At 46.1% G+C, this 10,951-nt stretch overlaps 2 protein-coding genes across 4 annotated transcripts; one reads left to right on the forward strand and one right to left on the reverse strand.

The window, feature by feature from the left end:
- Positions 1-3,992: 3,992 nt before the first annotated feature.
- On the reverse strand, positions 3,993-8,142 carry LOC119358948. 3 transcript variants are annotated; one of them, XR_005172338.1, is made up of 4 exons: positions 7,887-8,142; positions 6,458-6,528; positions 4,926-4,990; positions 3,993-4,375 (listed from the first exon to the last, which is right to left on the reverse strand). XR_005172338.1 is itself a non-coding variant. In XM_037625323.1 (3 exons), the coding sequence occupies exons 1-3, from the start codon at positions 8,075-8,077 to the stop codon at positions 4,335-4,337; spliced, it is 303 nt and encodes a 100-aa protein (XP_037481220.1). In that variant the 5' UTR covers positions 8,078-8,142; the 3' UTR covers positions 3,993-4,334. The 3 variants fall into 3 exon arrangements, 2 of the variants coding, with proteins under 2 accessions (XP_037481220.1, XP_037481219.1); XM_037625323.1 differs by lacking the exon at positions 4,926-4,990; XM_037625322.1 differs by lacking the exons at positions 3,993-4,375; positions 4,926-4,990 and having other exon boundaries at positions 6,336-6,528.
- Positions 8,143-8,595: 453 nt separating this feature from the next.
- LOC119358951 (probable WRKY transcription factor 33) lies at positions 8,596-10,654 on the forward strand. Its single transcript, XM_037625324.1, has 3 exons — positions 8,596-8,964; positions 9,394-9,498; positions 9,907-10,654. The coding sequence occupies exons 1-3, from the start codon at positions 8,657-8,659 to the stop codon at positions 10,544-10,546; spliced, it is 1,053 nt and encodes a 350-aa protein (XP_037481221.1). The 5' UTR covers positions 8,596-8,656; the 3' UTR covers positions 10,547-10,654.
- The last annotated feature ends 297 nt before the right edge of the window (positions 10,655-10,951 follow it).

Raw genomic sequence — 10,951 nt, forward strand, 5'->3', positions numbered from 1 at the left:
TTTTAAGCTTGAGCACCCTGGGTACGCCCACTTGTGACCGCGGTTGTCGACTTGCGTCGGGTATTCGGCTGTGCAAGTGGACACGGCAGATGGGCAACATTGTTTTCTTTTGCCTTGCGGACATGGAGTATATATATTTCTTAAGCACAAATGCACCTGAATGAACAGTAAATCCGATGGAGAACAGTAAAACAATAGAAAAATCATTTTTTTTTGTGTATGAACATCAACTGAAGTTCTAACTTCCTGCCAAATTTCACTTTGAAAAGACAGCCATGGAGGCCTGTACAAAAAGCAAAATTCCGGATTCTGCATATTTTCTGCACACACCTCTACGGATGTTTTTTTGGGGCGTAATTTTGCAGCATGTTAGAAAACTTGTTGATGTTCATACACAAAAAAAAGTTAAGTTTTTATTTATTTTTACTATTTTTTCGGAATTTATAATTGAGAAAAGTCCACTTTTGGTCCCTCAACTCTAAAACCGGACAGATTGCACCATGAACTCTCGAAACCAGACATTTTTCGTCCCTGTGTGGGGTTTTGCTGCCACGAAGTGAACAGTGCTCCGATGAACAGAAAATTAAAAAAAAGCAAAAAAAAAATCAAAAAATTATGAAATTTTATGACATCGAAGATACACAGATGCGCAAGGTGTGTGCTAATTTTTGTCATGTTGGGAAGTTCGAGAAGCTCGCGGCAAAAAAACAAAAGTAAATCTACTCTATGATAAACAGTAAATTCAAAAAAATAGCAAAAAAAAAAAATCTCAAATTTTTTGGCACTGAAGATGCTCAGGTGCGCAAGGTGCATGCAAAATTTCGTGCTAAAATGACATCCGAGGAGCTCGTGGATTTTTTTTAAAAATAGCATACGTGTGCGTGCTGCTTCGGGTGGTTTCCAAACCCTCGGATGTCATTTTAGCAGGAAAATTTGCATGCACCTTGAATATCTGAGCATCTTCGATGCCAAAACAAATATGTTTTTTTGGACCTTTTTGCTATTTTTTTTTGAATTTACTGTTCATCATAGAGTAGATTTACATTTGTTTTTTTGCTGTGAGCTTCTCGAACGTCCAAACATGACGAAAATTGGCACGCACCTTGCCCATCTGAGTGTCTTCGATGTCATAAATTTTCAGTTTTTTTTGTTTTATTTGTTCGAATTTGCTGTTCATAGGGACACACTGCTCACGTTGTGGTCAAAACTGGGTTGACTCGGCAGCGAAACCACGCAGGGATGAAAAGTGGCTGGTTTCAAGAGTTGGTGGTGCAATGTATTCGGATTTAGAGTTGAGGGACCAAAAATAAGCAGACCGGAGAATCGAGGGACCAAAAGTGGACTTTTCTCTTTAGGCCAACTCCACCTCGCGACCCCAAACGGACGTCCGTTTTATCCTGTTTTTGTCCCTTTGGGTAGGGATTTGGGATCGTGTCCGGACCTGTCCTGGGATGCGGTGGCCGTCCGCCCACCGCGCAGACGCATCCTTTTGCCCCATCCTATCCGCGTGTATTTTAAAAAAAGAAACGTTTCAAATGCCAAGCCCCAGGTCACGATCCCAGTTCATCATGCCGGCAACAAAGCCAGCGGCCTACACGACCATCGCCGGCAACACAGCCAGCGGCCGGCAACACAGCCAGCCTCCAAATGAATAGTTGTCCTCGCCGGCAACACAGCCAGCGGCCGGCAACACAGCCGACCTCCAAAGTGAATGTTTTTTCGCCGGCACACTGCCAGCGGCCCAGCGGGCGGGCGGCACCCATGCCAGCCTCCAAAAAGAACGGCCACGCCGATCGGACGACCTAGTTCAGGCCTTCGGCGTCGAGCATCTCCTTCTGCTTGGCCTCGAACCAGGCCCTCGTCTTGTCGCTCATCTTCGACAAGTCCACGCTCATGATCACAAGGGCCACCTTCTTCGCTTTGGTGGCGGCATTGGTGGCCTCCATGTCGAGCTGCCTCTGCCTGGCCTTGACGTTGTCGGCCTCGATGTCGAGCTGCCTTTGCCGGGCGGCCTCCTCCATGTCAAGCTGCCTTTGCCGGGCCACCTCCTCCATGCCTATCTTCCTTTTCTTGGCCGCCTCCTCCATCTCAAGCTTCTGTCTTTGGAGGTCTAGGTATTGCTTCATTTGCTCGTCCTTGCTTTGCCGCTTCTTCTCGTCCCTCACATCCTTATGTGACATCATTCCATGCAAAGTCTCATGCAAGGCCATGGTTGAGGCGTCACGTATGTCGTCCACCTTGGAGTTGGTCTTGCCCCTCGGCCTCTTCAACGCCTCGCCATCCCCACCTCCGGTGAACTTGGCCGTTTTCTTGCCTCTCTTCCTTTGAAGTTCACGGTATTGATCCTTGAACTTAGGGCAATTGTTGATGAGCGTCCAACAATGCGTAAGAGTGAATGGCTTGTCATTGTGCCGGGCCTTGAATGCCTCCAAAGATTGAAATGCCTACACCACATGATCAACAATAAGTGAACACGCAAACATATACACGGCCAAAGTATCATGGCCGTAGCAAGGAAAGGGCTAAAAAGAGAAGAGCATACCATGTCCCCAACGCCGAGACCACTCACGGGCCGTGCTTCAACGCTCTCAAATGCGGCACAATACTTGTTGCACTCTTGTTGGATGAACAACCATCTTTTTTGAATCGAACCGATGCCACGGTTGCTTGTAATTTGGTAGGGCTCAAACATCTTCCTTTCATGGAATGTTTTGTGGACTCTCGTCCAAAAAACAATGCCCTTTTGTTGCGCGCCGGTCCTTGGATCTTGGCTAATCTCCATCCAACATTGACAAATCAACTTGTCCTCATCTTGTGTATATGAACCGGTGCGAATGCTCTTCAACGCGCCTGCTTTTTGCATCTCGACGGACGGCCGCCCGCCGCTGCTGGACCCAGGCGTGACGTTGAGGTCGATGACGGCCGCGGGGCGTGGTGTGGACGGCGCGAACAAGCCCACGTTCGGGGACGCCGAGAAACGGGTCTGGCCGTCGTGCCTGGGCAGAGGAAAGCCGGGCGACATGGGCGCGGCGCGCGACGTCGGCGACTGACAGTGCGTAGGCCGGGCGACCGATGAACCTGTGCTCACCGGGCCGACGGCCGCTGCATGGAACCCCGCCGGACGGCCCATGCCAAGCATGAGGATGGCGTGCGCTTTGTTAACGAGGTCCTCCTTCTCGTCGGCAGCGGCCTTGCGCCGCGCGGCCTCCAGCTCCTCGCGCTGGGCGGCGAACTTGGCCGCGGCGACATTGATCTTGACGGCCGCTCTCCATTCCATCCTCTTCACCGATTCCGCGTCCAACTTGGCGATCTCCTCCGGCGTGCACTCCGACCGCGGCTTCCTTGGCGCCTTCTTCTTCACCTTTGTGGTCGGGTCGACGGCTAGGCCGCCGGAACTCGGCGGGGCGTCGGCCATGGACGGGGGAGAGAGGGGGCGGCGGGAGGGACGTGGGAGGGTTTGGGGGAAATGGCGCCAAATGGGCGGGGGAGGGGGGGTTGGTTTCTCCCACCGACAGGCGGGCCAGGCGAGGACAAGCGCGCGCGTCCCGCCCGTCCGCGCGCTGTCCGTTTCACCCCAAAACCGGCGCAACTTTGGGACGGGGATGGGTCGAAAGCGGACACAAAGCGGACAAAAGTCCGTTTGCGCTCGCGCGCTAGGCTGTCTCGTTTGTCCCTTTTACTCCAAACGGATGGGGGCGGACATGATAGGGTCGCGTGGTGGAGTTGGCCTTATAATTTGCCGGTGCATCTGAGCTTGAGATTGTAGGTACTCCCGCGTTGATATGCAAGCAGTTTGCTGTCTTGGAAGATGCTCCCCTGGACGGTTGCTGGGCGAGAGCGATCGGTGAGCATTGCGAGTGATCAGTTTGCTAGTTATAGGCGTTTCGCTTTTACTATATTTTCCTTGGCGAGCATTGCGACTTCCGTGGCCTGTAAGAAAAGTGGCATCCATCAATTGGCCCTTTACTTTGTTTATGGAGGAAAATTGGCCCTTTACTGCAAGAAGTAATGGTAGATTAAGGGACTGTTTAATTAACATCCGGCTGAAAACCAATTGGGTTTTAGCCGGATTTTTCAGCTAACTAGTAATGCGACAACTGCCTTCTGTACCTTGTCCCCTGTATGTACCTTTTCCTGTCTCACTCGTTTAAACAAACCACATATATCAAACAGAAACTTAACGGGTCCGCCCCCTCCTTCTCTAACCCGGACAGAAAAGCAACGAAGTGATGACGTTTCCTCCATGTTCTGGGAAACAAGCTTGAAGAAGAACATGGCTGAAGAAGCAAAGGATTCACAGGTAAACATCCCCTTCTTTTGAATTCGCCATACATCTAGCATGAGTAAAATAGATCTCTCTCGTGAACGTGTACATCTGAAAGAAACAACAGTGTGTGGATCATTACATAGCTGAAGAAACACATTAGATTTACAAACCAAATCTAAGATCATAGGCAGGATAATCATGAAAAAAAAACTTACTAAAACTGTAAGAAAATATACACAGTTCAAATCCTCACTTACTTGCTGCAGGGACCAAAAGTTGAGCTCTGGAACTGTACTTATGTGTCACAAAAAGAACACCAGAACCAGGAAGAATACTAGACCAAAGTAGTCTAGGGAGACAGGAACAGAGAAACTACTTGCAAGTTTATGAATTCATTTACAACACATGGTCAAAAGAAAAAAGGATTAAGGGGAGCATGTTCAGGAAGATATGAAATCATTTAGGAAAAAAAAGCTTGAACAAAAAAGTCTAGGAATAATGTATTTTCAGAAAGCTATGACTATATTTTCAGATACTTTTGCACTCACAAAGAAATGTACACTAATCAGAAACTATGATGAGTTTACAAATTTACTCCTGAAGAAAAGCAATGAATCTATGACAGAATTTTATAAACTTTGGAATTGTATACAAATACCTTTTATTTGTACTTGAAGCTCGAAATGCTATGACCTTTTACTTGTAATTTTGAATGAGTACACACTGAAACTAAAATGATCATTACATATGAATTAGGACAATGATCAGATAAAAAAAACTGGAAAAATATCAGGCTACGCACTAATACTATTGGCACAAACAATGTAGATAGTTCTTGTTTATTCAATAACGATTCACTACTTATACTTTTTTTTTAAATAATATGCACAGGTGCCTGCAATGGGATCAAAGGGAATGGAATCTAGCATGAAAGTGGAGGAGCTGTAACTCGAACATGACCAAGCTGATTTCCTTAATGTATGACTTTATTGTAGCATTAGAAACTGAAAAAATGAACAAACATATTCAATTATCCTTTTCTAACTTGATTCTTGACAAAATAACAGAGTCGGGCATACACTTTTACTCAACTACTTCAAGCGCAAATGATGTACAAGGTACTATCACTGTGAAATTTACATATAAGATGACAGGGAAAGAAATCCTGCAAAAATTTTTGGAGCTAATGCAAAAAATATTGTTCTACTTTGAGCAGCTACAGGTTGCTACCAAAGCAAAAGAGCAGATCACAATCCACAGAGCACCCTCGTTATAAACTTAAAATCCAGAGATCACCAGAAAAAGCAATAAGAACTAGCATTCACTAGTGCACTGAATGTTACTCTCTCCATAATGAAATATAAGAGCGTTTAGATCACTAAAGTAGTGATCTAAACGCCTTTATATTTCTTTACAGAGGGAGTACAACATACACGGATGAGCAGATCATACACAATAGCAAAATCTAACAAGTGTTTTTACACTGGTTACAGAGGAGCAGAAAAAGAACCTGTCAAACTAAATTACACTGGCAGATAAGGAATTTACAGTGGCAGACAAACTATAATTACAATACTAGACCATTAAAATTTCAGTAGTAAGCAATAGAAATCACAGTAGTGGACCAGGGTGAAAAATCCTTTGTAATTACATTTTAAATTACATCGCTAGACCACTGGAATTACAGTGTAAGCAAATTGTAATTCTAGTGCTAGACCACTGGAACTACAGTGTAAAATACAGTGTATTATATAGAGAAACCAATTTGTTCCTGCTCAGAATCCAAAATGAAACTATGATTGAATATTAGAAACTTTGGAACTGTATAAAACAACAAATTACTGCCACTTGAACTTAGAATTACTATGATCTTTTAAATGTAATTACTATGAAGATCACACTGAACTAAAAAAACTAAGCACTGATACTATGAAGGGGAGCCTTGGCGCAGTGGTAAAGCTGCTGCCTTGTGACCATGAGGTCACGGGTTCAAGTCCTGGAAACAGCCTCTTACAGAAATGTAGGGAAAGGCTGCGTACAATAGACCCAAAGTGGTCGGACCCTTCCCCAGACCCTGCGCAAGCGGGAGCTACATGCACTGGGGCTGCCCCTTATTTACTGATACTACATAGTACACACAAGAAACCAAATTTGGACCATCCTTTGTACCCTCGTTTGACAAAACATTACCAGCAGATTTACTAACTGACGAATCATTTGATGCTTTCTTCGTAGATTCAAGAGCAAGAGACTTTTGCAACCTACACAGCAAAACCAAAATGACATCAGGGTAAAAAATAAAATAAAGAAACAACCAAATGCATGAAAGTAAATTAAACAAGACAGAGATTGGCTACCTGAAAAATGCTCAGACCAAAAAATCCACATAATAGACCCTACTCAACTGCAGAGTACAAGGGTAAAAACCAACTAACAGCCCTAGTCAAATTCACTAAGGGTAGAATCCACTGAAATATTACAGTGTCTGTAAGCCCACTGAGAATTACACTGCAAATCCAATAAGAATTACACTATAAAATCCACTAAAGATAATACATGAATAATCCACATAATAGTCCCTAGTCAAATGCAGATTACAAGTGTAAAAACCCACTAACAGACCCTAGCCAAAATACACTAAGAATTACAGAGTAAATACACTGAAAATTACACTGTAAAAATCAAGAGTTACAGTGCAAATACAAGGTAAATCCAAGAAAAACTAATAGTCACTATAAAGACACTAAGGATTACAGTGTAACTCCACTAAGAATTACACTGTAAAAATCAAGAGATATAGTGTAATTCTTATAGGATTACAATGAAAGATCAACTAAAAACTACAGAGTAAATTCACTAAGAACTACAGTGTAGATCCACTGCAAATTACAGTATAAATCCAATAAACATACAATATAAATCCACTGAAAATTACAGTGTAAATTCACTAAAAAATACAGTGTAAATTCACTTAAAATTACAGTGTAAATCTGCTAATAAATTACACTGTAAATCCACTGAGAATTACAGTGTTAAACAGTAAGAAAACACACTGTAAATCCACTAAAAAAACAGGGATTTCTAGTAGAGCAATCAGACATTTACATAGCTGAAAATGAAAAGGACATTCTGTCTCACAGAAACACAAAGAACAGAGCTGAAGTCTGCAAGCGAAACACACTACATACGACAACATAAGCTTGTTGACTAGCTATACAAGCAAAATCGCAAAAAACACTACATATAAACCTACATCAACAAACGACCCAGGGGATATATAACCTATAGCCACAAACAAAAACACTAGAGAATCCAAGGTGAGCAGGGCACTAAAGTCACTGAAACACGATCCAGCATATACGAAATTAGCAGCTGCCCACGACAACCACCAGAATTCCAACTACTAACTGAAACAGATCAAATAAAACCTACAAGGTAATCCCTAACATAGCACACAAGACAGATGAGATTCAATACCACTAACAAACGCAACAAGGCATCTGCATCAAAATAGCTGCGGGGGATTACCACATGCGAGATCCAAAGGGGGATAAGTAGCAGATCTGACTGACAAATCCCTACACACTACCAAATCAGACTTGAGGATCAAGCTACATACCGAATACGACGCACAGAAACGCCGGGCGGAGAAAAATGGGGCCGGCGATGGGGCGGAACCGAGAGATGTTGCAGACCTCTGGCGGGGGAAAAGGCGAAGGAGAAGGAGGTGGCGGGGCAGCCGGAGGAAGAGCGCCGGACGCCTGACAACCACCATTCTGAATCAAGCGGACAGGGCAGCTCAGTCGCCATGGATCTCTTTCTCTCTGTCTCTCTCGACACGGGAGGGGATGGGACAGAGGCACGACGCGGGGCGAAGCGAGAGAAAACGCAAACGGGTCTCCCCGGAAATTGAGCGGGCCCGATAAAAAAACAAATCAACTGATAGGACAAGAAAAAAAAAACAAAAACATAAATCTCGGAACAGAGAACGGACGGCTCACAATACGGATGAAAGCCAAAAGATTTCATCCGGATGAAAATTAGCATTCCCGTAGATTAATGGTAGTGCTCACATCATGACTGTGCAAATCATTTGTGCCGGATAGAGGCGGTGCCAGTGCCAGTGCCATGCATGGCCCCACGACCATGCATGCATGAGAGCGATCGGTGAGCTCACCCGGCTGAGTCACGCCGATGACGCCCCGACGTCGCCTTCCTAGCCGGGGGCCGCACGCGCTCGCCTCCTTGTTCCTCGCCTCTTCCTCTTGCTTTTCCCCCCACCTTCCCACCGTGCGTCGAGCACGCCGATAAAAACTGCGGCACGCCAACCGTACCAACTCAGCAGCACCACCAGCAGCTTCGCTTGCTCTCTGTGCCTCTCTGGCTGGCATGGCGTCTTCTGGCGGCGCGCGCTCACCGGCGGCGGTGGTCTTAGACGACCTTGTGGATGTTCGCGACCGCGTGGCTATGCTGCAGACCGTGCTGCAGGAGTCTTCGCCTGGGGCGACCGTAGAAGCGGGGGAGCTGGTGGAGGGGATGATGGCCAAGCTGTCAAGCGCCTTGTCGGCCGTTCTCGGCACCGGCGACGGCAGCGTGGCGTCGTCGTCGTCGGGAGCAGGCGGGGGACCGGGCGGGAGGAGGAGGAGAACCGGCGCGGCGTCGTCCGGGCCGCACCGCCGGAGCAGCTCCAGGGGAAGGTGAAGAAACTCTAAAACCCTTTTATCAACCGTGCGACAAGTAGCTAGCTATAGCTATAGTAGTATTTCTTGGATGCGCTTCAGTATGCATGCGATTTAACAAATTATATTTTGCAAATTGGACTATTAATTTGGCGGCACAGTGGGAGAACTTTAAGAACCAATGATGAGGGGACGACTTGTGATGACCGATTCCTGTGTTATCAGATTGATTGAAAAGTAGATTCACTCAAAAAAAAAGATTGAAAAGTGCTCCCTTTGTCCCGAATTACTTATCGCATGCATGGGTGTATCTAGATATATTTTAGTTCTAGATACATCCATTTCTGTGACGAGTAATTTGGGACGGAGGAAGTAGATGTCACTAAGATTAGCATGCATGCATGGGTATATCAAATCATATATACTCCTATCTGTTATTCATAGCAGGATGAAGAGCCCTCTAATCAAGACGGTCACCGCTACGACGCTCACAGATGGCAAGTCATGGAGGAAGTACGGACAGAAACAGATAAATGACTCAACTAACCCGAGGTACACCATCTCGATACGTCAAGCTGTCCAAGTATAAGTAAAGAGTGATTACTGAATCACTAGTATTGTACTCTCTCTATCCCATAATATAAGAGCGTTTTTTGCACTAGCATAATGTAAAAACCGTTTTTATATTATGGGACGGATGGAGTAGCTTGCTAGCCAAGCACACTTGCCAACTGCTTAATTAACTAGTTGCATAGTTGAGCTTTTTAATCTTATCCTTTTAAGGGAAGTTGAGCTTTTCCATTGATTAAATGCATGCATGGATACGGTGCTTATTGCTCCCTATATACAGCACCAGTTGTTGTATTGGGGATTTGGGGTATTATTGGAGTAGCTAGTAGACTTGTAGCTAGCTCACATAATGTAGGATTATTACTGATTTGCATATGGGCATATATCCAGGAGCTACTACAGGTGCACGCATTTGCCAGATCAAGGCTGCAAGGCCAAGAGGCACGTCCACGTATCCGAGGCCAACCCGTCGGAGTACACCATCGACTACTACGGCCAGCACACCTGCAGGGACCCCTCCACGTTCCCATCGCTCATCGTCCAAGGTGCCGCCGACACTGCCCCGCCGCCGGACTGCGCAAACCTCATCAGCTTCGCGCCCATCAATGGAGCCAACCGCGCTTTCACCGCAAGCACGAGCACGAGCGCTTTTGCTCATCATCTTATGAAAGAACCGGTTGATCATCATCCAATGCTCTTCTCCCAATTCTCCAACTACAGCTCCTCGCCGCCGGCTCAGGAGGGTATACCCAGTGGCTCGTCATCGCGGGCTTGCCACGAAAGGTTCATGCAGTACGCCGGCGGGCAATTTGTGGACATAACTGGCCGGAGTACGTCGCCGTTGACCGTGGGATCAGCCCCAGCTGAGTACTGGCCAGTGGTGGGTGTTGCCGGTGTCGACATGGATGCTGGCGCGGGCATGGACAGCTTCCCTTCCTCGCCGAGCAGCCTCGGGTTCATGTCGGGATCGTTGGGGGGATCATTTGGCAACACCGTTTGCGACGACGACCTGTTCAGCTTTGATTCCTGACCATGCCTATGTGCATGTGCATGCTAATTGAGCTATTAGTTGGGTGTGCTGTCTATGTATATATGTTGTTGCGGGATGTCTATGTATGTATATTGGGCATGTATGTAATTTGTATCATATTAGTATGTCATGTGTAAATATATATGTATTTTTGTCCGTATGACCTTAAATTAGATCAGCCAATGTACTAGCCCATCTTTGTGCGAAGTATGCTTGATGATCACCGGAAGGATGATCAGCCAATGTACCAGCCCATATTCGTGGTAGGAGGGCCATGGCGAGAACATCCCTCTACGCGGACGACGCGGCCGTGTTCATGGCCCCTATCAAGAGCGACGTCGACAACCTGGCGGTAATTCTAAAGGGATTCGGGGAGGTGACTGGTCTTTGCACCAACTTCCAGAA

Source organism: Triticum dicoccoides, chromosome 2A (assembly GCF_002162155.2).
Source record: "Triticum dicoccoides isolate Atlit2015 ecotype Zavitan chromosome 2A, WEW_v2.0, whole genome shotgun sequence".
Classification (NCBI taxonomy): Eukaryota; Viridiplantae; Streptophyta; class Magnoliopsida; order Poales; family Poaceae; genus Triticum; species Triticum dicoccoides.

What these genes read in the sequence shown, in the direction of transcription:
- LOC119358948 (XM_037625322.1), bottom strand. Translation starts at nt 8,077, where the DNA reads ATGGCGACTGAGCTGCCCTGTCCGCTTGATTCAGAATGGTGGTTGTCA. An exon ending in GTTTCTGTGCGTCGTATTCG is followed by an intron (nt 6,529 to 7,886) that starts GTATGTAGCTTG and finishes TTTGCTGTGTAG; the next exon opens with GTTGCAAAAGTCTCTTGCTC.
- LOC119358951 (XM_037625324.1), top strand. Translation starts at nt 8,657, where the DNA reads ATGGCGTCTTCTGGCGGCGCGCGCTCACCGGCGGCGGTGGTCTTAGAC. An exon ending in CGGAGCAGCTCCAGGGGAAG is followed by an intron (nt 8,965 to 9,393) that starts GTGAAGAAACTC and finishes TATTCATAGCAG; the next exon opens with GATGAAGAGCCCTCTAATCA. An exon ending in AATGACTCAACTAACCCGAG is followed by an intron (nt 9,499 to 9,906) that starts GTACACCATCTC and finishes GCATATATCCAG; the next exon opens with GAGCTACTACAGGTGCACGC.